This window comes from Phragmites australis, chromosome 1, assembly GCF_958298935.1.
Source record: "Phragmites australis chromosome 1, lpPhrAust1.1, whole genome shotgun sequence".
NCBI classification, from domain to species: Eukaryota; Viridiplantae; Streptophyta; class Magnoliopsida; order Poales; family Poaceae; genus Phragmites; species Phragmites australis.
In genome coordinates, this window is record NC_084921.1 from 26,022,905 (window position 1) to 26,048,503 (window position 25,599).

Genomic DNA, 25,599 nt, shown 5'->3' on the forward strand with positions numbered 1-25,599 from the left:
TGGGCCTGGTATTACGAAGGGTTGTACTGCCCAATGCCAAGTTGCTCGCCAGCTAGGCGAGTTTCTATCTCTCAAAAAAAAGGAAAATTTCATTTTCATATTTCCTCAGAATTCTTATGTATCCAATGTTTGATACGTGAAAATGCACGTCCGTTCATATAGCTTCTAAATACCAAACGTGAGGTGCCACATAAGACCCAGCCAAGATCACCAGTGGCCAGGAATGTTCAGTGGCAACAAAGAACCGTCTCCTGGGACACAAGGGCAACACAAATGAGGAAAAACAAGTGTTACGCCGGAGGAAAACTCGATTAGTTTCGTTGATCACTCAATCAACGCAGCAAAGAACAACGGTTTTCAGACGAAAAGAATGGAAGGTTAACCAAAGGCTGTAATAGTGTACAATTCGAGAGTACAGACCACATATCGGCATGAGCCAACAACACTGAAAGAATGCATTATGAAACGCTATCACCTCCATAAACAGGAAACCTTACGACTTAAGAGCATAACCTGAATAAATTGGTACCTGAAAACCGTACTACAATGAACACTGACTCTTCCAACATCAACTATCCTGACATATTTGCAACAAAAGCAAACGCTCAGAACATCATCGTGACAAGATCAGCAGCGTCGTCCAAAAGTACATCCGTTCACAAAGCAGGATAAGTACCAGACTTGTCACAAATTGGGTTACTTCAATCACAAACCACCCTGTTAAGATCAAATAATAGCAGTGGCACTGCAAACTTCAGATGGGATGCAAAATTTGCCACATGTGAAGTCAGAAGAGATGCGAAAGGACCAGCAAAAGGGTGTCATACTTGTGCTGGTGTTATTGCCATGTCTGACCAAAAGGACCAGCAGCTGCCAAGCTTCAAGGCAAAGCCAACAGGCAAGAGATGGCAACAAATCCATGATGTGTCACAAGTCTGGAGATCAATGCTACAGGTAACACGTTGATGTTTCAGTCAAAATTATCAGCATTGAACTTCAACAGGAGACAATAAGCTTAAGTCTGGAATGAAGACAAATGATGGTTAGAGCTATTGATATGCTAAAAGTTGCATGTCTGACCAAGACTTCCAAAGGATATTTAAGCCTCACTCACACTTTTCACGCCTACACAGAAAAGAACAAAGCAAAGTGGAAAGGCAGAGAAAGAAGTAAAAAAGTGTATAGGAAGTCAACAAAAGTAGTTTGATAACGCTACAAAATACATGGCTACATTTTGCATGTCCAGACAATAGAGGTTAATATTCACTCACACCGACCCAAACCATGACATACCAACCACATGCTTAACATGCTGTATCTTTTCCAGAGAATAATATTTGTACTGCCAAAGAATCACGCATTGTTTATTTAAAAAGGAAGGAAACAGCAATATACTACTCCAGAAAAGTAGGACAGTAACGAATGTATTTCAGAATATGTAGAACTAAAGTCAGTAATTATAACACTAGTAGATTGTTAAGAAAAGGCACTACTTTGCCCAAAGAAGCAAAATACCAGAAATGGAGAACATGACAAGGGACAGTAAGTACTGACTATCTTGGTAGCACAAGGAAAGACTAATGAACCTCCCCATCTTCTCCAAGTTCACCATCTTCAAGCTCATGTGCACCATTTCTTCGGCAACTATCTCGATCCTTTTTATGTCTTTTGTGCCGGTTTTCACTATCAGAGTCTGAAGTATGTGTATGCTGCATGAATGACAATCATGATCTTATCACACACTTAACCATATGTATTCAACCATGATAATATTTGAAGTGATCTATGCAGATTGCAGAAAATATGCAACACAATACAACAATTACATATTGATTGCAGCTATCGTCAGCATTTCCGTTAATTTTGATGGAGTAGGAGTTTAGGTAGTGAACAGATCGATTATGATGCTCCCATACTAAGTTTGAAATCCTAGTATGGGCATTTTTTCTTGGATATGTGCCGGTAGCTGTCCACACTTCATTTTTGCTAACTTCCTTTCAAATTTTTGAAAATTTTCAATTTGCAGAACTAAGAATATAAATAGCATACAGTCACAACCAGTGTCAGGGTTTCATTTACTGATACATGTGCCAGTAAATGTTGGAACTGGTATCTTTATGTAATCATTTCTTCCTTAGCTCTATAAAGTTATATATCACTAACAAACATTGCACAAAAGGTCCTTAGCCTGGTTATCTTACTAGAGTACAGAAAGTTAACTTTAACCAAACATGTTCTTTGCCAAATAGGTACATCCATCAATTAAGCAATGAATAGATGACAAGCTTCCTTGCCATGTTAATTTTTTACCCGTATGATAGATGCATTTACATGGCTCATTTGTGAAAATCCGGAAACCAACCAAGCTAAAATTGATGTTTAAAGAACAAAAGAGGATCTAACAAGTTTGAAGGACCCCTGCAGCAATGCACTAGTAAAACAACATAGTAACCCGTACTTTGGTAGAATGGGTCAGTGACAATAGTGTTATCCTGCAACAATACTCCAAAGCCGTGCAAAAAAAAATTTATTGTCCTACAGCCAATTATCCCTTCGAACAATATATAGTACACCTCACAAATGTTCAATGTTCTAAGAAAACAGTAAATATTCTATCAACAGCCCACCTAATAGAGAAAATGGCCAAATCGGCTGATTTTTGTGACCTATCCGACCGATTATATCAGAGTCGGTAGGTATATTCCTTGCAGATGGCCGAGTATGCAGTCTAGTAGACATAACTTTAGAATAAATACTATAACTACTACAATAAACATTTTGTAGACAGGATAGAGTAATGCTAGTGTTGCTTTGCAACAATTCTACGATAGCTGTCCAACAGCAATTTTCTCTTCTACAGTATAGCAGTTATAAAGTATACTAACAAATAAAATTAGCAACAATAACTGCATCACCAAAAAATCCTGGTAATTATACAATTAATAAAAATCACAAGAAAAAGGAAAGCATGTTTTAAGTCCAATAACACAAGCAGGAAACAGAAAAGCACTAAAATTAGGTGAAGACTGGAAAAGAGATGGTCTTGCAACAGCTGCAGCAAGGTGTGCTGATATACTGGAACTAAACACATTAAGTCACAAATAAACTAAATCCTGTTGATTTCTCATTTCCGTAGTCTTAGCACCATGGGTTGTATGAACGATATAACAGTAAATCAGAGTCACATCCCCAGTGTTTAGCTTGATTTGCACAGAATAACAAATGTTATACCTTCCTAGATTTCTTGCGATCACTGCTATGCCTCCGAGACTTCTTAGAGTAGCCCTTATCATCCCTTTCAGAGCTTACATCATCTGTGTCATGGTAGCGTCTCTTATGCTTCTTTTCTTTATCTTTCTCTCTTTTCTTATCTTTTGAACCATGGGTGTCCACATCAGCACCATCAATCTCCATGTCATCTCTCCTTGATCGATCCTTCCCTTTTTCCTTTTCTCTTTCTTTTTCCCGGTCTCTTTCTTTTTCTTTGCGTTCTTTCTCCTTCCTTTCTTTCTCTTTCTCTTTCTCTCTCTCTTTCTCTTCACGCTCTTTCTCTCTTTTTGCCTACAAAGAGTAAAAATTGCATAAAAAAGGGAGAAGTGAATCGTATGCTGCAACTACTACAAGTAGTGGTTAGTTCAATTGGTTTTTTTTTACAAATGTTAATCGAAATTTAAATTTGGTTTTGCACTGTCTCAAACCAAATTAATTGAAGTGTAAGTGCTTAATTTGATTTAATATTTACATAATATTAATTCAATTAAAATGCATGACTTGCCTGCACGATCATAACATATAGATGTGAATCGTGCACCTAGTAGTTAAAAGAAAGCAAGTAGCTTAAAATACTCATGACTATTGAATTTAACATTATGAATGAATGTATCATATCTACAACATACTAAATTTAGGTGAAAAGACTGGCTCTAATAATTCCGCTTGTCGGTTACATAGGTTTTGTAAGTTACAACCGAACTAAACCAAAAGAACCGCAATGGCGAAGTTATCCGCATTTCGGCTCTGTTAGGTTGATTAATTAGGCTCAGTCAGTTTTTGCTCAGTCAGTTTTTGCCCACCTCTGATAAGTACCACAAGTGAATACATCAAGATGTATACTATTCCAGGTATGTGTGCTTGCAGCCATGTAACATTACAAAATACAAAGAGCAAACTAAATAAGTTATGAGCACCGCAGATAAATGATGACATGACAATACAACATACCTTTTCTTCCTCCCTCAGACGCTCTTTCTCTTTTAACCTTTCTTTAAGGTGGACAACACACTCTTCAAAAAGCTCTTTAGCGTAAATCTCGCTGTCCAAGGCCCTATTGCAAACAAATCAAACATACCATTCCCTATCCCAAATAACAAATAGCAAAATCTGATAACAGGCACTGTCATGCAAATTTTCAAACATCTAAGACCTGTCATGCCCAAATATGCAAGAAACATTTGATTTATAGATGAAATTCTCATGTTTGCCTCTGAGGCCCAGAACAACATTTTTCATGACAGCTTTGTAAATAGTTATTGGCAATCCAGCATCATCATTGTTTGGCTTGAATTAAATGAGTCAAGTATTGTATAGGACACCTTGATTTCACTTATACGAGGGCCCAAAATAATCTGGAAAAGACGGGACTCGTGTAGTTATATCAGAGAATCTAGTTTCCAAGATTTTTGAAATAATTCATGAAAAAAATCACTTGTGTCCAGGTTCACCACAAACCAACAATTTTTCCCCAGAAGTAACAACTCAATTGTATGTTTTAAGCCAAACTGAATCTATTCAACCTGTTACCAGGGACAGTTACCACAAGTATTAATTTCTCTGTACTATACCCAGGAAACAGCCAGGACTATTAAAGCAAATTTTGTTTTCCTACAGGCAATGTCAGTACATCAACCAGTGGAGTGTATCCAGGTAGTATGGCGAAGTGATGTTATAATGCTTAAGGAGGATTACAAGTACCTGAATTCTTGGCTGTCTTCGAATAGTTGTTTAGAATCATCCCATGTTGAAGAAGCTGATATTTCCTACAATATTTCGAAGCACAAAAATAAATCAAATCAAAAGAATGGCATGTCCAGAACAATATTGTATGGCGATTTATGCCACCACCCCATTAGGAACACAGAACACTGGAATAAATATACATGTTGCTCATAACGTTGCATTTGAGGGGGGTGCTAGGAATATAGAGTCCTAATCCCTTACGTATAGGTTACTAGAGTCTTTATCCTGTACTCATGTACTCTCTATACATTGCCCACAGAGGTTACTATTGAACACAAGTTGCTATTCCTAACAGTTGCAAGCAAAACATATATTCATAAAAGCGGCCTCGGAAAGGATTCAGACTTGCATTGGAAATGTTATGTGCGGTATTAGAAAAGTAAAGTTGAATAGGCAAGTTGGATTCGGTTTAGGAAAGACTGAGATAAAGTTAGAAATCGGATTAGATATGTTAGCATAGTTACGCTCGGCTAGGAGAAGTAGAGTCAGTAAATGGAAAGAGGTAAGTTGTAATCATGGAGGACTCGAGATAGAATCTGTTTAGGACTCAAGTCCTAGTAGGTTTAGAGTCAACCAAGATCTGGATATATAGAGCAAACGCACCCTCCTTTAGGTGGCGTTTGGATATTTGGAAATGAAAGGAGGGAATGGGATATGATGGCTGGGATAGAATTGAACCCATGTTTGGTTTGAGGGAATGGGATATGAGAGGGGTTTGGGAATGGGATATGAGTGGCTCATTTCCCACACATTGAAACCCAGTGGGGGAGGTGGGTTATGGCTGGGATATGGGAGCTTGCCCTCAATTACCCAGTGGGGAAGAAAAGAACCAGCCGAGCAATGTTTTCAGCTTTAATTTTGTGAGGGGCATTTTGGTAAAATCAAAATCGTATCCTACTCCCTAACCCATTTCATACCAAACACTGGATATGGAATAGATTTTGATATCCCTACCCCTAACCCAGTCTCATAACCCATTTCATATCCGTATCCCAATCCAAGTGAGCATCCAAACGCCACCTTAGGGATCAAGCAAGCAAGCAAGAAGAATTAACCTAGTCTCCTCTAATATTCTAAGTCTCTATCATCTAGTCTAATCTCTCGTCCCTAACAGCTGACGCCGCTCGGCTATCCTCCCGGCGAATGTTTACCCTCGTTATGATTTAGGATCATAACAAATTGGTATCAGACCCATGACTTCTGATGCTAAGAACAAGCAACTAAGGCGCTTCTCGCCGCGCAGGAAGAGCGGCTGCAAAAGGAGATCAAGGAGGGCTTCACCACCATCATGCAATAGCTAGGCAAGGTGATTCGGCAGCTGGTCATCGTGTCCTTGCGACTTTCGGTGGTGGAACAGCGCCTGTTGGATGCTGCCAACCAACCATCAGTGCTACACAGCAGCACAACTTCCAGTGTACCGCCGACACCTTCATCGGTGACAACCATCAACACATCTAGCATCCTGCAAAGTGGTATGTCATCCAACACAGCGTCTCCGTCAGCGGCGTCAACCCTACCTCTAGTCACCGCCACGCCATGCCTACCTCCATTGCCGCCCACCACGAAAACCCACCAGCTCCAACACCATCTTCCATGGGAAGGAAAAGGCATGCATCAGGCACGTCAAGGAAGCTAAGATTTCAGTGTCTATCAACAAGTGCCACATTAACGTCATCGTCTGTTTAGGAAACAAATGTCATGTATGTGCTGCCATGCACCTTCCAGTGTGTCGTGCTGGCGCTACAACCGTTCGTCAACGTAGGACATAGTTAAACTCGGCTAGGAGAAGTAGAGTCAGTAGATGAAAAGAGATAAGCTGTGATCAGAGAGGACTCAAGATAGAGTCTGTTTAGGACTCAAGTCCTAGTAGGTTTAGAGTCAGCCAAGCTCTAGATATAAAGAGCAGTCGCACCCCCCTTTAGGGATCAAGCAAGCAAGCAAGAAGAATTAATCTAATCTCCCCTAATATTCTAAGTCTCTCTCGTCTATAGTCTAATCTCTCATCCCTAGCAACTGACGGCGCCCAATCCTCCCGACGGATGTTTATCCTCGTTATGATATCAGATCATAACAAGAAACCAACCATTTTTCCCAAACCAGTCCCACTATGTTCAGAGCAAATAAGCTTTCGAAAACTAAACCATAAAAGGCAATCTAAAAGAGCAGGAATCTATTTTTCTGGTTCAGGCCAAATTCCAGGGCCAAAGGATCTCAGATAAGGACTGATATTGGGAATTATCAAACCTCGCAAGAACCATACCAGTGTAGTCGATTAGTTGATGCAAAATCAATTATCAAATTTGAAAGGCACAGAAGTGACACTTCAGGAAAGCACCCCATTCGATTTTGAGAGTTTTAAAGCACCCATAAAATTTACTCTAAATTTAAAAACTTCTTTTTTCACTCCACAAATACCAATAGCATTTTCTAGTTCAAACTGATCCACTGTGTATATATGAAAATAGGTCTAAAACAATCAAATCAAAGAGTTATGGATTGACGTATATAGAAGCATATCAAGTTAGCCGATAAGTAATAGACAATTCTTTATGATATTTTATAATCGCAGTTTACCATACAGACAATATCATAAGTTCAGAACACTTAATCAACATAGGGCATGCTCAAATCCTTTGTCTAACAATGCCTGGCGAGGATAGGGAGGATACATGTTTGGTTCGCTCAGCTTGCCTTTTTTGGGGCAAGGTAAACAAGCCTTTTCTTCCATTTGATTTGGCCCACCTTCACGGGCAAGCTATTCCTTGCCCAACCAGCACTAGCAGGGATAGGTATGTTTGGGTAACAAAACCAAACATGCCCATACTATTATCTTGCATGTTTACCACATTTTTATACTAACTGCTTGCAGGATAATACTACAGGAAACATAAGTTGGCAATTCACAAGAAAAGCTTCTTCAGATGCTAGACTTCAGGCATGCTGTGTCCAACAATCCTTCATTTTGTCTCGCTTTCTCTATAATTTCCAGAAAAAGGGTGACAACCTTTGTTTCTCAGCATAGTAGGACCATGCAATGTAGGCAACGGTAAGGCTAATACAGTAACATGCTTACAGTTAGCTGCAATACCTTGATTGAATACAGAAGATCTGAAAAATTTTCACCCAATCGCTGGCGCTTCTTAGCCTCCTTTTGCTCCTTTTCCCTGAACCTTTCAATCTGATCATCATAAATAAGCTGCAACCAATCCAGCAAAGTAAATCAACTGTATCTGGCAAAAATACAACATAGCGATAACATATATTCAGACATCGACCAAAACTTCAGATCAACAGAATACCTTGATGTTGATTGTCGATATTCCTTTAAGAGTGTCATCCTCCACAACAGCAGTTTGGAATTCCTCTAATGCCCATGAGGTCATCATAGGAATCTAGAAGAATCACGAAGGTTGCAAACCATAAATATGGAACAATGTGGTAAAAACAAAGCATACTATTCTGCACAAGAGGAAAACTGTAGACCATGGATTGTATAAAAAGGAGGTACCTTCCCAGATTTCACTGCTGCTTTAATTTGGGCCTTGTCATCTTGATACTGAAAGAAAATATAGCATCGATACCGTATAAGTGTGCGTAAATAAACAAAATTGCAGCTTTCTATATGAACTTATTTCATGAATAGCACAACATAAATAACATGGCAGCTTTCTATATGGATGGTGGAATTTTTTATCACAAACATCAACATAAATTAACAGTTAAGAATTTTTCCAGAAGATATTCATTTGAGAATGAAATAGTGAGTCAACATATGACATTCGGGACGGGTGCAAAAAGGGGCGGGGCCCAGCAGTAGCACCTGGCCTGGTCAGCACCAGTTAGTTTGGTTTACGTAATATTTTAGATAAACCTTTGGTTAGAGATTCATTTGCTAGGGTTCAAATTAAGGAGGGCACTAACTATCAATCAAGGCAAGCAAGAAGTTATCTCTAACCCCTTCCCATTCTCTCCCTTCCGCTCTGCACACCCTCTTTTCCTCTCTTCACATTCACTTCTCCACACCATCAACACCACGGTTCCTCATTGCCAGTGAGGCCCAGGGTCTAACACCAACAACACAACACAACTTTTTGCACTTTAATTAGTGACAACATCAGATAAATTAACATCAACCTTGCAAATGTTGAAAGCAGTGGGCAACCTAAAGGTTTATGCAGAACAATTTAATATACAAGCAAATTTCGAGGCTATAGATTAGACAAAATATGTACAACGAAGATAGCAGGGTATAAAATTGAGAAACAAGGCGAGTTTGTGCTAAATATAACTAAATAGAAAATTGACAAAATGAGTACTAAAGCTTAGTGTATCCCAGCAATAACCCAGGTACGGTGAAGCTAATACGTAGTATTCCTGTATTGACATCTTTTTTAAGTGAATGAATCCATAGCAATGACCACGGCAATGAAGAGCTCCAATCATTAGCTAAGTACTTGGTTACATGCTTTCCAAATATCTTCAGTGCAGTCTATGTTCATAAATATATGATGGACTATAGCCTTATAGGAACATCCTCATACAAGTGCAAAAATAAAGAATAATAGTATAACAACAACTTATACATAGGATAATCTGTTACAAGGACATAATCAGAATTTTCAGAAGATAACCTGTTTGTCAAGCTCCTCCATCACATCGTCAAAGAGCTCTTTTGGCGTGGAACCAGACGAGTTTGAGGCTACTGCCAAGTAAGCATGTGACTCCTTTATCTGTGAAATGATAAAATGTAAAGGATCGGTAAGAATTTTTTTATTATTTTATCTATTTGCAAAAATCAATATTTCAAGAACCTGTGTACAGTAATCACGCCACCAAGTTCTTGCAGTAAGTGTGCCATCAGCGACATGTTCTTCCAACATTTTACGAAACTCATCACGATTTTTTCTCTCTCGTTTCCTTGCTTGCTCCTGCATGTGTAAGCTAGCTTAATTTTCATCTAAATAGGAACGGAACATTACAATAAATGTAAGGGAATGTAGTACCTTTTGTATCCGCTTTTGCTCTTCGTCTTCTTTCTCCAGATGACGTATGTACTCCTGCAATAAACAAAAATGTATAGTTGAACTTCAACCACAGAATGGCAAAAGTTGACATAGTTAAATACTAACTTGAAAAATATCCAAGCGATCGATCTTTTCAAGTCGGGAACAGCGTTCATCATCTTCCAGCCGCTCTTGAACTTTTCTCCATTGGGTAGTTGCCTGCAGGCATGAAAAATGATATTTTCATTTATGGAGCTTTGTGTGTATTAATTGACTAAATAAGAACATCAAAGAAATAACCTTGATGAAGTCACATGATTCCAGAAAAGCTCTGTACTCCGCTACATGCCTTTTGTGTTCTTCAGCAGCCTTGGCTTTTTCCTACAATAGGATACGCATTAGATCATGCTTAGTATACAGTACAATCGTGCCATAAATGATAATCAATTTCTGGCAACAAAATGTGACATTCTGAAGCACAAAACACCATCGTTATTGGAAAATAATGAGATGCTTCAACCCAATCCTAACTCTAAACTTTATCTCCCTGTAAGGTTAAAGGAATGGGTCGATCTTTCGCCATGCGATACCTCTTGGCCATAATGCCGCAAAAAACAACAGGGGCATGCTACAGATAAAAGCTAAGCTCATAACGAGGTCTGTTAGGTTCCTTGTGTAACAGTAGGTCGGTACTGTTTGCAGCAGTATGTCGGTTATTGCAATGTGGAGTGCACCAGATGGAAGCTCGAGATGAGCTTCATCCCATTAGAGGTTGTTAGCAGCTATAGGCTTTTGGATGTTCTAATAACATCAAAAGTTGCTGGCAGCAAGAATACTAGAGGTTGTTAGCAGCTATAGACTTTTCGATATTCTAATAACATCAGAAGCTGCCGACAGGAATAATACTAGAGTCAGTTAGCAGCTATAGGCTTTTAGATGTTTGAATAAACATCAGAAGCTGCTGGCAGCGAAGAAAACTCTTGTGTCCAGTGTGTGCTCGCATGTGTTCATACGGACCCACCTCTCACAGGATCAATTCCAACAATTGGTATCAGAGCCTACCCTCGCGGTTACACGGGCTCGTGCGGGCCATGGGCGCGGGCATAGAGCGCATGGCGCATGTCGGCCTTGAGTGATCACACGGCATGGCATATATGTCGGCACTAGACGCACGGATGTGTGCTAAGAGGGAACATTTCTGGTCATTTGCCCAAGTGCGGGTATGTTTGACCAAAGCCAAAGTTGATCAATCCCGACAATGTCGGCTCCTATGAGTGGTGCGACTCTGAGTCCCGAGTGACACTTCAACCACCGCAACTCCCATCGCCGCCGCCACAACGATTGCGACACAGAGACGTCGGTGGTCGCGATGTGGTCATCCAGCGTGTGGTCAAAGAGGTTGGTGGTGCATTGTACCCGATCCGCACACGGAGCAACTACTCCGACTGGAGCCTGCTCATGAAGTCACGTTGCAGGCTCACAACCTCTAGGATGCAGTGGAGTTTGACGATGCGGATTTCCAGGAAGACCGCATGGCACCGAAGGCCATCCTCTGGGCCATGACCCAAGAGATGATCGGCACGCTCGCTGTCAAAACAAGCGCCAAGCAGGCTTGGATGCCATCACATCGATGCGCGTTGGCAATAATCGCGTCCATAGCGGTGGGCGTCCGTAGCGGTGGAGGATCATCTCTACAGCCTCGTCACCAACCTTACTCACGCTTGAGGAAGTGACTAGAAGGCTAAAGGCGGCGGAGGATCATCCCTCCAGCCTCGTCATGAACCTCGCTCACGCTAGAGGAAGTGACTAGAAGGCTAAAGGCGGTGAAGAATCGTCTCTCCGGCCTCCTCACCAACCTCGTCACACTCGGAGAAATGATAGACGAACTGAATGGGGTAGACAGATATCTGCGAGTAGTCCCCAAGAGATTTTCGCAGATTGCACAAAGGCAAGGCACATGCTTATTTAGCCCAAGGCGAGGAAGAAGACGAGCCTACGCTTCTGATGGCGTAGGTGTGCGCACTCAGTGATGCGCAGGAGTCACCGCCAAGCCACGTCCACCTCGACAAGCCACGCACGCAAGTCCACCTTGGTGCCAGTGACAACAACGACCATCTGGAGGGTTGGTACGTCGACACCAGCGCCACCAACCACATGACGGGGCACCACGATGTCTTCGCGAAGATGGCTCGATGATTAACATCTGCGGCTATGGCACCATTCTGTTCGTTGGGAAGAATGGAAAGCACAAGGCGCTCTCCAAGGTGCTAATCGAGGACGGCATCTTGCGGACCTAAAGACCACCAGTGCTGCCTCCTAGCCAAAGTTCGTCACAGGTCGGTGGACGACGCCAGTCGCTATATGTGACTAACGCTCCTGGCTGCGAAGAGCAATGCGGCGGCGGCGGAGGTGGAGTGATCAGAAGCTTCGCGTCCTCCGCACCGACAACAGCGGCTAATTCACGTCCATTGAATTCATGCGCCACAACGTGGATCGCGGCATACAGTGACACTTCTTCGTGTTGTACATCCCACAGCAAAACGACGTGGTGGAGAGGCGCAACCAGTCGATCGTCGCGACGGCGCACGCTCCTAAAACAGAGGGACATGCTGGCGAAGTTTTAAGGAGAGACGGTGAGCACCGTCGTCTTCCTGCTCAATCGCGCACTGACGAAGAGCCTAGATGGCATGACGTAGTTCAAGGTGTGGCACGTCCGGAAGCAGGCGGTGAACTTCAAGGCGAGGCATCAAGGAGGCGTGACCGCATATGTGGAAGCTTGATCACAGGAGCACCCTGTGTCTTCATCGGCTACGAGCGTGGCACGAAGGCGTACCGCCTCTACGACCCGAGCACCAAGAGCATCCGCGTGTTGCGAGATGTGATCTTCGACGAGGACGACGGATGGAGCTGGGAGTGTGGCTTTGTCGAGCGATTTCACCATAGAGTTCATGGTGAGTCAAGTCCAACTCCCGATGGCTGAGGGCGGTCAGCCCACCTCAGCCAGAGGAGGAACATCTGGCGATTCACAATCGCAATCGCAATCGCCACCGCGTCCCAGGGTCCGTAACAACGGCGCAAGCGGAAGTGGCGTCGACAATAGCGACGACCTGGTTGTAGGGGCGAGTGATGAAGGAGATTGGCAGATTGACTGCGTACCTGACGCTGACCAATTATGCTGACTTGTCCCTCATGAAGGTCATGTTGCAGGCGCAAGGCTGTGGGATACAGGCACGGCGTCGACGCTGTTGAGGAGAACAGGACATGAACGCTGGTGGAGCTACCGCATGGACACCGCCCAATCGAACTCAAATGGGTGTTCAAGCTCAAAAAAGATGAAGTCGGGGTTGTGATCATGCACAAAGCATGTCTCGTCGCCAAGAGCTATGTGCAGTAGCCGAGCGTGGACTTCGACGATGTATTTGCACTAGATGTGAAATCCATGTTGGAGTCCGTCGGGAGTTCGTGCGCCTACTGATGGTGCTAGTTGCCTAAGAGGGAGTGGTTGGTCCATCGCATGATGTAGAATCAGCCTTTCTCAATAGCAAATTGGAGGAAGTGTATGTTGCACAGCAGCCGAGGTTCATCGTCATTGGAGAAAAGCACAAGGTCCTACAATTGTGGAAGGCGCTCTACGACCTGCGATAAGCACCGCGCGCACGGAACATGTGATGTACCAGCGCGGCCATGGAAACACGTTGCTCCTTGGGTCTACGTCGATGACTTGATCATCACAGGATTGGCAAAGGAGGGATGGCTGGTTGGCTACACACAAGGCCTAGGGAGAGTATTGTTAGGATAATCCTTGTATAACATTAGGTCGATACTGTTTGCAACAGTATGTCGATTATTGTACCCATTACGTCACTTACTGTAGCGTCGGTAGGCCATCTTGTAGCCTATATATTGCACTGCCCCCCCCCCTACAATGTGCAGAGTGCACCGGATGGAAGTTCAGGCTAAACTCCGTCCAATTCGAGGTTCTTAGCAGGTATAGGCTTTTGGATGTTCTAATAACATCAGAAGCTGCTGGCAACAAGAATACTAGAGGCTATTAGCAGCTATAGGCTTTTGGATGTTTGAATAAACATCAAAAGCTACTGGCAGCGAAGAAAACTCCTGTGTCTGGTGTGTGTTCATACGACCCACCTCTCGCAGGATTAATTCCAACAAGGACAACCCATCCTAGGATAAGTCCGTTCCCTAAAACAAATAGGTGCTAAATGAAGCGCTTATGATAAAGTACACCAGAGGCAAATAGATTCACACAAAAAAAACAAAGTAACCAAAAACATAAAGGAGAAATGCTCCAATTACCTATATTCAGATGAAGACTAATTGTGAACCTAGAAAAATAGTTTGACAGAGTAAATAAGTAAATAATGGTATCAAATATCTTGTATTTGAGATTTAGCATTAAAAAGTCCATGGGGCATAACACCATCGATAAATTGCAACTAAACTTTTCTATTTCAAAAGCCTAATACTAGGATAGAAGAGTGTGAACAAAGGCGGCACAGGCTTCAAAACTAGTCTCAATGAAGTTATAAGAATCTTCCTAGCTTAATAGTAAGAACTACCACAATGACAAGAGTTACAAGGCATAAAGTTTAATATCATAGAACCTTTTTATGTAGTTCCACAACATAGTTCTCAAATAAATCTTCACGCTCCCTTGGACGCTCAACAGCTTTGAACCTTTCAGCATCTTCAAACATAAGTATTGCTTTGCTGCACAGTGAACAACAAAGAATTAAGTGCACCTCCAACAAAAAGGAGAAGCACAGAACAGTGGGTTTGATTGTTATATTCAAAGCATAGCCTGGAATTGGAGGGTATACCTCCATCTTGTCGATGATGTAAGCTCCTTGCATTCCTGAATTACACAACAAAACGTTCAATATGGTACAAGTAATAAAAAAAGGGCGGGAAACTTACTAGAGCTATCTTACTTCCAGCATTGCAAGAAAATCATCACGTGCTTTCCTCTGTTTGACACGTTTTTCTTCGGCTTCAAACTTTTTGCGCTGGTTCAAGTACTGCAGAAACAAAATCATCAGATCTGAGCCTTGGTGAACCATTTACTACAGAGACCTGAAGGAGTCCACGATATTGCTAAGAAAGAGTTGGGATCTTACAAGAAACCTTAAAGACTAACCTCATTAAAAGCTTGCTTTCTCTCTCCAAGAGTTTTCAAAGCACCATATCGATTGTCATTTATGATAACTCTCATAGCCTGGAAATATTATGTCAGTGTTACGCAATTCATTAGTTGATGTTAAGTTAACTAGAGTTGCATACCTGATCCCATGTCCAATCAGACTCGACATTTACCGACTCAAGCAAGGATTTGAATGCATTTTTTGCATCCTATATATCAAAAAACATATGCATACATAAATGAGATTTGCAAGAACGAACATCCAATTCTCAATTTAATTGTTTGAGCCATTCTCACCAACTTATTGGCATAGACTGCAGGTTCTTCTTCACTGGATTTCTCCTCCAGTGGCATGACATTGATCTTCCCTGCGACTGGCATGGTCTTTTTGGCCTCCTACAAAGAAGTATCAGTAAGCAGCATCAACATACAGTTGCTCGTGCACGCTCACACACACACACACACACACATAGAGAGAGAGAGAGAGGGTGATAGAGGGGACTCGGCTGCTCTTAGTCCACTAACCACTATCAAATGCAATAATATACAACAACAAAGCCTTTACAAATGCAATAATATAAGTGGAAAAATATGATGACATCCACATAGAGGGAGGGAGAGAGGGGGACTCGGCTGCTCTTAGTCCACTAACCACTATCAAATGCAATAATATACAACAGCAAAGCCTTTACAAATGCAATAATATAAGTGGAAAAATGTGATCACATCCACTATCAAAAGGATTGTCCTGTCCAACTAACGGAAGCAAAAAAGTGACTCTCCTTGGTTCCTTCTACACACTGAGTCTGGGTCACAGTATAGGATTTTATACAACAGCACTCCCAGCACTCCCTGAAGACTCTGAAGTCTCAACACACTTTCTCTAAGTGCCAACTGAGAAGTAACATGCACAAGTCCTGACCGGGGTGATGCAACTAGATAATTTTAATAAGAAATCTACTTCAACAGTACAGGAACATCCTTCCATAGACTAAGCTACCTGATGTTCGGAAAATCTCTAATCTGTTTATCAGTGTTGTGGCACACATCACTATTGCACGAGGCAGCACCAGTGCCGAATGAAGGGAGTGGAGCAGAGGATGAGTCTGTCATCATGAGATATTGGTTTCATTGAGAAGTCACGTTCCACTAGGGATCCAGTTTGATTAGAAATCCTGTCAAGTCTGAATCTAGTGTACCAAAGTAATTTGTACCTATCTTTGATCGACCTCCCATGTATCCATTTTCTTCCTAGCAAGCACCTCTCCAATCTGTTCATCTCTCTGCCACCCTCTACTCTTCTTCCCCAACCATATCACAAGTTCAAAACTCTCTACTATGTCCTTATCTCAAGCACACAGCAATCAGATAAGTGTTCCACAATAATTGTATCATCACAAATTTTTCCAAAAGGAAAAAAATACATTAACGTACAGGATATGTCTAGTTACTCTAGTTTCATAAATAAATAGGCTAATAAAAATAATTACAGCAAAAGACTATCATCTATCAAAGAATAACGAAAACAAAGGAAGTGCTAACAGGCGTGTAAAAACAGGCTTGGTAAGGATGTCGACAAGGAGAATATTTCAAATACAAATCTGAGCAATGGAACAACACCTAAGAAGTTAACTACAACAAAGAGGCAATCAGAGACAAATTGTAACAACGTGGAGTCATTGATTTGAACAAAATAGAGGAAAGGTAATTATGAAGCACTTGCTAATCTTACCAAACAAAATAGCACATGGAAAGCAAGCATACCTCTAAATCTGCAGCAGATGTACCGTCTTCTGTGTCAGCAGCGCTTACTATAGATGAATTATCATTGTTGTGTAAGCGGAATGGCAGAGACATGTTATACGTTCTGCACGGTTCAACAGATACAGCATATTAGCTGGCATTTGAACAGTGCTGTTAGTATAAATTATTGGAGAGAAAATGGTAAATATCTGTGAAAACCTGCTAGTCCCTGCATCGGTTGCAACTAATGTAACTTCAGTGCTTCTTGTAACAGGAACAACAGCAGTACTTGGACCACCGTTTTGCATGCTAACATTGGAAGAACTGGACGTGTTGTCTACATTATTTGATGGGCCAGCATCAGGAGGAACAGAGTTTCCTGATGCATCATGCAAGCTGGAAGCAATTATACCAACTGCAGATGAAGACTGATTAGCAGGTACAGTAGAAGGTTCCGCAGAAGTAGATCCAACAAGAGCACCAGCAGTTGTTCCCGTTTCTTGGTCAGGTTGTTGATTTGATGCCTTTTCTGCCAATTCACGAGCAACCTAAAAACAAAGTAATCATAGCAATACTGTAATTGTAACTAGACAAATATAGATTTCACCTGAAAAGAGAGAAGAAAACCTTTAACTGATCAGGAATAGTCCATTTCGACTGCTTTGTCACTTTGTTGTAATAATACCTGGAATGATAGAACAGTCAGAATACGAAGAGAAAGTGAAAGAATCATTGAAAAATAATAAAATCTAAGTGGCAATTATTTTCAATATGAACTTACTTTCGACCCTCTGGTGTAGTAAATTCTTTCCATTCAGTTGAGGCATCAGCTCTCTGTTAAAAACACCAAAACAAGAGAAGTGCATTTAACACAGCAAGGATGCATTCAGTACATTACTTATATTAGAGAATGAACTGCACTCTAGAGCGAAAAGAATTAAGAATGTTTTCTTGGTTCATTGTAAATGCTCCTCAAACAAATTAACAAAGAAGGACATAAAGAGATTGAAAGCCTAAATTAGGCAAAATGGCAAGAAACATGCACCGCTTCTGTGTGGAGGTACTTTGGGTGACAATGCTGCTTATATAAGAAAGCACAGCCATGTAAGAATTGTTATATTGTGCTTAGCAATTTTTTGGACTCTGAACTTTAATAGTGAAATATGACATCAAATGCAGGCATGAAACCCAAAATTTGCATTGCACGAACTGAAGAGATGATAATCATAAGGTTAAGCAGCAACTGCAGTCACATATAATTCATTAAAACGACCATCAATGCACCAGAACATCGAGTCGAAATTCCAGCTTAGGCACTTAAAGGATAGCACCACAAATAAAAGTATAAATGATGCATATAAGGCTATAAGCACAAAGTACAACTAACCTCCAAGTGTGTCATCAACTCAACAGGTTTCTCCCAACTTGATTGCCTTGTCTTCTTATTAAAGTAGTACCTGGATAAATGGTGAGGGAAGCAAGACAAATGAGGGGAAAACCAAAACATGGAATAATTAAAATACTAGAGCATCATGAAGTTAATAACAGAAACTAATTTGAAGACAACTAACTTTTTTCCATTGGTCGCAGTGTGCTCTTGCCAATCCAAAGAGCTAGGCTGAGACGAGTTGACCTTGTCATTATCGAACTCAGTTATTGCAAGGTAAAGGATATAAAATTGTACATAGCAAACAGATACAATGATGCAGCAGAGGTCATAAAATTTTTATAATAGACAGAAATCAAGTGATGGAGCAGAGGTCCTACAATACTTACTGAGGGCAAAGTTGCTGGAGCAGACACTGGCTGATGCCCAGGCTGCACCAGAGCTGTCACATGAGGTACACTCTGGCCTGGAGCTGTACCCCAGGGTTGCATTACAGGAGGAACTGATGTTGGTTGATACTGAAATGTACCGTATAAGAATTGTTAACTTATAAGAAGGGAGATCACCAATAGCCAAAAGCCCAAAACTAGAAATACATACATAACGAAAATAGTGAACTTGTAAAAAATGACAAATAAGACTTAGGCCTTGTTTGGATAGCCATTTTTTAGTTTTGGAAAAACACTATGATTTTTTAAAATACTTTGGTTTTGGAAAACAATGATGTGTTTGGGTGTATCAAATACTGTAGTTTTGAAAACCACAGTATTGCTAAAACTGCAGTCATTTTGGAGCTTTGGAAACTCCACCCAGGACCTCTTTTTTCTAAACCGTGGTGTTACATAGCTCTAGTTTCTAAAACTGAAGTTTCTCAATACCACGGTTTTTGGAAACTGCGAGATCCAAACAGGTCCTTACAGTGTAGGACGGGGGTGGCATAGGGGCACCCATGGTGGGCAAATGGCCACCATGATATGCAGCTTGTTGCTGCAGCTGCAGAGGTGCTGATGACATTGGTCTAGCTGGCTGATATGCCATAGGAACCGCTTGGGATGAGGGTGGAACTTGATCGGAGTGAGGCAAATGCTGCCCAGGTTGCGCAAAATGTTGCATCTGCCCCGGCATGCCAATGTTAGCTCCAGGCATAGGCTGACCAACAGGTCGAAACTGCTGTGCCGCTGGTTGCATGAACTGAGGAGGTTGTTGTGGAGGACCCACTGGCCTAAACTGAAATTGGAGCATGAAGAACAACGTTAGACACATAATACACAAATCTGGAGGTGTCAAATGCAGAAAGAAGAAAAAGTCTGAAGTTTCAGTTTACCTGCATAGGCATTGGTGGTCCGAGATTTTGTGGTGGAGCACTAGAACCCATCATGGAAGGCCTGGGAGGCTGCTTTTAAGACAATAAAGAAGCTTACCACATGGTACACTACAGACAACAAAATTCAATTTACACCAAAGGGCGGCACTTGCCTGAGGCAGCCCAGAAGGCTGCATATTACTCGCCATCAAACCACATCAAACAACGACACAAAAAACGGGAAGAGTGTCTCCAGAGATCACAACTGTCAACTGCCAAAAGGAATGGAGGAACAAAGACTGGTTAGAACATAACACGTGGATAATCAATCAGCTACTTAAGAAGAACTGCAATAGCTAACTTAAAAGACCTCCTTGCCACGTGCTCGCTATCTATTATCTATTTGTACATGGGCAAGAAACTGTAGGTTTTGGCACTTTCCCATCGCTTCCCCACGGGAAAAAGGGTAAACCACCTTCCTTTATTAACGAACCTGCCTGTTTTTCCTTTTGTCGGCGAGTCAAACATGGCGTCGGATCAGGCTCACTCCAACCCAGTGACCATTAGATGCTACAGACCAGCCAACTTGAACCAAAAGATCCCCCAGCGTGTGCATTCATACGCCTACCTATGACAAAAAAAAATCTGGGCTTTCCTTTGGGATGACGGGGCGACTCCTCTGCACCAAGACATCCAATTCTACGATAAAAAAAAAATCATGCCATTCTGTTGCGGACAAGATTTAGAGTCGGATTGTGCTTGAAACAAGCCCGGATTAGCTACAGGGGCAATAAGTCTAGGTTTCAATCCCTCTCCTCCCCTCCTCCATCAAAGAAAACGAAAAAAACTGCTTTCCGACCAGAAACTAGCTCCACATTTAACAACCGAAAGCTTGCGCCGGAACCCAGACCTAGAAACCCTAGCAACCGCAACGGACAAGCGCGCAGGCGAGCGAATCGAAACCCTAGAACCTGCGAAGCGGCGCAGCGCGGCGCGGCAGGGCGGAGATCGTACGGGCTGGTAGCAGCGAGAGGCACTCACCAGCGTGCAGCGGAGCGAGGAGGAGGGACGGCGCTCCACCGCCGGCGGCGAGGGTCGGGAGCGCCCGGGTACGGTTTAGGGCAAGGGGTTGAGTCGGCGCAAGGCGGTGCCCAACTGGAGAGCGAGTCCAGAGGCGGAGGAGGCAGCTGCTGGGGTGGGGTTAAAGAGGCGCTGGAGCGTCCTAAACACTTTAATCTACATTATAAACGTGTGAATATGTTTGGTATCGAATATCACATCTAACTTTTTAGATGAAATCTAGTAGTCCTTTCGTACCACCGTAACATTTTTCTATCTTTATGCTCAATCTAACCCCATAACCGAATCAACGCCCTCTGCTCACCCCACATGCACGCGCACTGCTGCCCTAGCCCTGCGGCACGCGCCATGGACGCCAGTCCTCCTCCTCCCAACTTTCCCGTAATCGTCATCCACAACCCCCCCCCCCCCACGCACACGCCTCTGCAAAGGTAGTGCTCATGGCGAGCCCCCTCCCTCCCTCTGCCTATTCATCCCCACCTCATAACTCTTACATGAGGTAAATAAACTTTTTAAAAAAATTCATCCTTTTTTTATCATTGGTTCAAACTTGTAGCAAAAATAAACTAACAGATTTTTCATAAGAAAATCATAAATATGGTAGGCTTAACTAAGTACACAATTATTTTAAATAAGTGTGAAATTTACGATCCTAAGATAACAAAGATTGCTCAAATCTAGCAAATGATATACAAGAAAATATTAATTAAAAATCCTAAAAATACTATTTATCAGATACTCCGGGTTCAGATCTGATTATATAATATCTGGAGTATCCAGGTTCAATCCGGAACCTCCGGATTCAATAGAGAATGAACTCAAAATTGAAATTAAACATCGCTTAAAGGGTACTAGGTCAAACCAAGTGAACTCGTGTGTTCTAAGTGAACATTCCAAATACACCACAGAGAACCTACAATCAAATAACACGAACAAGTAGATCGAACAAAATGCGCATATATTAAGCAAGAACACAAACATAAAAATAAAAGAGGAGACACACAATTTATTTCCTAAAGTTTAGACACCTCCTTTAGAGGTTCCTATATCTCCATTGAGGATCTCGGTCACACTTGAGCCGAGTTTCTCTCAATCATTATCCTCTTTAAGCTCGATCACCCTTGAGTTTGATTTTCACTCTTGATTTCTTTCCTTACGGAAGCGAAATCGAAGCCTTCACAAACTTCACACGGCACACCACAACATTGAGTGCTCGTCGGTAACACCTAGCCACCTAAGAGCTAAAAGCTCCACGAGTAACAAACGTGTTGATGAACTTTTTGCCGATGAACTCGAGTGCTCAAATGGGATTTAGCTCACTTGCACTCAATCTTTCAATCTCTTAATCCAACTCATCTTTTTCTCAAATCACACACTAAATTGAAGTGGGAATGAGCTCTTTTGGCTCTAAAGATGTTCTTTTTTGTGTTCTTGTAACAGCAGCAAACAATGGGGGTGAGATGGTATATATACTCAACTCCTAAAAACTAGTTATTATACAGTTTTATTAACTGACCTGGAGTATCCGAGTCAATCTGGAGACTTCGGGTTGGCACTAGCACGTTTAACTGAGAACCCTGGCCGAAGCTCATCACGGAGACTCTAGACAGAACACCAGAACCCGGAGTATATGGGTCAACATGGAGTATTCGCGTGAAACACTCAGTCTCTAACAAACTACCTAGCTCTGAGCTAAACCCGGAGACTCCGGCTAGCCTGAAGTATCCGAGTTTAGTACATCTGACCCTCTAAAAATGGTGATAACTCTTGATCCCGAAGTTCGATTTTGACGATTTTAGACTCTATGAAAACTTATTCAGAATGCTATACATCCCAACTGAACTCATAACCTTAAACACATTGGATCAAACTAGGAACACTCTAAAACCCAATTTTGATACTTCCATACTTTCCGCACCAGGCTCCTTAAGCTAATTCTCACTTTGTATTGGTTAGAAAACACTTGAGCACTGAGACACGACAATTAGCTATATATTGGATCCCTCTTAATAGTGTGGCATACTTATACTCAAATTCAAATGTAAAACTCATTTGAACCAATTTGAGCTTTTGAATACTTTCAAGTACCGCTTCTTTCTTTCAAACCTTGAGGGTTGCCAACTTTCATATAATTTTCACCCCATCTCCTCTTAATTCTTCATATGATTGATGCGAGTCACCCATAGTTTCTTATGGCCTCACACGGTACATTGGCGCAAAGCCTTCACTCGCTCTTCACCATCGTCTTGGTCCTTCGACGTCAAACTATTTATTTACCCTTCACCACCGGATGGTCCATTGCAACCGAGTCTTACTTACCCTTCATGTCTTGCCATAGAAAATCATTTTGTATCTGACACCTTCAATACATTCACTTTATCATATATGAGGTCCAATCTTGTTCTTCACTATTGGTATATTTGATTTCAATTCAACTTATGTCTTGTTATGGATCCTAACCCCAACTCACTCTGAAGCACAAAGCATATGAGTTAATCCATAAAACTCTATTGATAATGGCATACCTTTTGTTACTTGATCTCCACAAGTAACTTAGCCTTCATTCTTTAAACTTCTTCCTAGATGGCTCAAGGCTTGTCCCAAGGCTCATTTTCCTCTCCCGCGCATCGACTAGATCATCAACTCTACGGCAAACTGCGCGTTACTATGTTTTCTAGATGCCTATTAAGGGTATCACCAAATTAGCATGGGATTAGAGGATGAGGAGAAAACAACTTTTACTACTCCCTTCGGTGTATTTTGCTATGTAAAGATGCATTTCGGTTTAAAAACGGTAGTGCTATGTATCAAAGGTTTATTCAAAACTGTCTACAACCCCAAACTAGGTGCAATGTAGAAGCATACGTCGATGATGTTGTAGTCAAATCAAAAACAAGAAATGCCTTGGTTCACGATCTCAAGGAAACATTCTACGACCTCAGGAAGTACCGCATGATGCTTAACACCGAAAAATGCATGTTTGGTGTGCCATCCAACAAGCTTCTTGGCTTCCTGGTGTCAAGTCATAGCATTGAGGTCAACTCGCTCAAAATTGAGGCTCTCGACCAGATGGGTCACCTCGAATACTGAAGGAGGTTCAGAAACTGAGAGGTTGCATTGCTGTTCTTAGTTCATTCATTTCCAGGATGGGCGAGCGAGGGATGTCTTTCTTCAAGCTGTTGAAGAAACAAGACCGGTTCGAGTGGACAGAAGAAGCAGAATACGCCTTCCAGGACTTAAAAAGGTACTTATAATCTCCTTTAATCCTTACACCACCTAACAAAAAAGATGAGCTCTTTTTGTATATTGCATCTACCCCACAAGTTGTAAGCATGGTACTAGCGGTCGAACGGGAATGTCCCAAGAAAAATGCCAAGGTCCAGAAATCTGTTTATTACATGAGCAAGGTTCTACACGATGCTAAGCTACGATACCCGCAAGTATAGAAGCTGATATATGTAGCCTTGATGTCTTCCCGGAAATTATGGCACTACTTTCAAGTGCACATGATCACCGTCATGATGACGCACCCGCTGAAGGATGTAATATGCAATCAGGAAGCTACTGGACGAATCACACAATGGGTGGTACAGCTAAATGAGTTTGACGTAAGCTACGCACCGCACATAAGCGTGAAATCCGGAATATTAGCGGAATGGACAAGCGTTGAAGAATAAGGCCAAACATGGTTGAAGATCACTAGACACTCTTCTTTGATGGATCGCTCATGCTCCAGGGCTCGGGGGCTGGCATTGTACTAAAATCTTCAACGGGCGACGAACTCAGTTACATTGTTCAATTAGACTTTAAAGCTTCCAACAATGTTGCAGAATATGAAGGACTGGTAAACGGGCTTCGCATAGCTGCATCGTTTGGAATTAGACGACTTCTTGTGAAAGGAGACTCACAGCTAGTTGTGAACCAAGTTCAAAAGGAGTACCAGTGCTCGGATGACAATATGGTGGGTTACTTACTCGAGGTACGAAAGTTCGAGTAGAAGTTCAAAGGGCTAGAAGTAACGCACATCAGAAGGAGTGATAACTCTAGTGCAAATGAACTTGCTAGACTCACTTCTTCTCGAGCATCGATACCCATAGGGGTCTTCGTTGAGAAACTTCTTAAACCATCTATCCCGATAGTTCAACGAACAGATGCTGCCCAACCCGACCAGCAGTCAGTCTAGGTCAGCAAGGCAGAACCTGTAGACACGGATGCTGCGCTACTTGAATGCAACCCAACTTGGATGACTCTGTACCAAGCCTATCTCGAGGGTCGAGGCATCCCTGATGATGATGCGTCTACAGAGAAAATTGCTCATAAATCCAAGCTTTATGTTTTGGTAAACGACAAGCTCTACCAAAAGAGGAGTAATAAAATCTTGATGACGTGCATCACTCAGGAAGAGGGCAATAAAATATTGCTTGATATCAATGGAGGCACGTGTGGTACTCATGTGTCTTCTCGCATCTTGGTCGGAAAAGTTTTTCGCCAGGAATTCTATTGGCACAACCCTCTAAGATGCTTCCGAGCTGGTAAAAAAGTGTAGAGCTGCCAATTTTTTGGAAGGCAAACCACTCGACTAGCCCAAGCTCTGCAAATAATTCCTCTTTCTTGATCTTTCTCCGTCTGGGGCTTGGATATCTTAGGATCGTTCTCAAGGGCCAAAGGTAGTTACAAGTTCCTATTTGTGGCTATCGACATGTTCACAAGTGGATAAAGGCCGAACTCGTAGGAAAAATAACCGCAGAAGTGGACAAGAAGTTCATGAGGAGCATAATTACTCGATTTGGCATTCCGCATCGGATACTTACGGATAATGGAAGCCAATTTAGAAGCAGGACCTTTATTGCATTTGTCGGTGACATGGGAACCAGGGGTCTCCGAGTCCCGGGGCCAGGACAGCAGAGTG

General features: G+C 42.1%; 1 protein-coding gene across 1 annotated transcript; it reads right to left on the reverse strand.

The window, feature by feature from the left end:
* Positions 1 to 354: 354 nt before the first annotated feature.
* LOC133913360 (pre-mRNA-processing protein 40A-like) lies at positions 355 to 20,882 on the reverse strand. The gene is made up of 31 exons (XM_062356494.1): positions 20,652 to 20,882; positions 19,784 to 19,882; positions 19,632 to 19,700; positions 19,226 to 19,534; positions 18,697 to 18,825; positions 18,492 to 18,553; positions 18,308 to 18,377; positions 17,702 to 17,754; positions 17,548 to 17,605; positions 17,140 to 17,468; positions 16,942 to 17,044; positions 15,475 to 15,573; positions 15,318 to 15,386; positions 15,175 to 15,252; positions 14,969 to 15,055; positions 14,858 to 14,892; positions 14,642 to 14,747; positions 10,320 to 10,400; positions 10,146 to 10,238; positions 10,020 to 10,073; positions 9,828 to 9,944; positions 9,648 to 9,746; positions 8,525 to 8,572; positions 8,316 to 8,408; positions 8,105 to 8,212; positions 4,972 to 5,036; positions 4,222 to 4,324; positions 3,232 to 3,561; positions 1,555 to 1,709; positions 828 to 948; positions 355 to 717 (listed from the first exon to the last, which is right to left on the reverse strand). Exons 2-29 carry the CDS (start codon positions 19,817 to 19,819, stop codon positions 1,578 to 1,580), a joined length of 3,015 nt encoding a protein of 1,004 aa, XP_062212478.1. The 5' UTR covers positions 19,820 to 19,882; positions 20,652 to 20,882; the 3' UTR covers positions 355 to 717; positions 828 to 948; positions 1,555 to 1,577.
* Between the last annotated feature and the right edge of the window lie 4,717 nt (positions 20,883 to 25,599).

Excerpts from the sequence above, each read along its gene's own strand:
- LOC133913360 (XM_062356494.1), bottom strand. The coding sequence starts at position 19,819 with ATGGCGAGTAATATGCAGCCTTCTGGGCTGCCTCAG. Across the intron at positions 18,554-18,696 it reads CTCCAGCAACTTTGCCCTCA|GTCAACTCGTCTCAGCCTAG; the intron begins GTAAGTATTGTA and ends GATAATGACAAG. Across the intron at positions 10,401-14,641 it reads TTGTGGAACTACATAAAAAG|GAAAAAGCCAAGGCTGCTGA; the intron begins GTTCTATGATAT and ends ATCCTATTGTAG.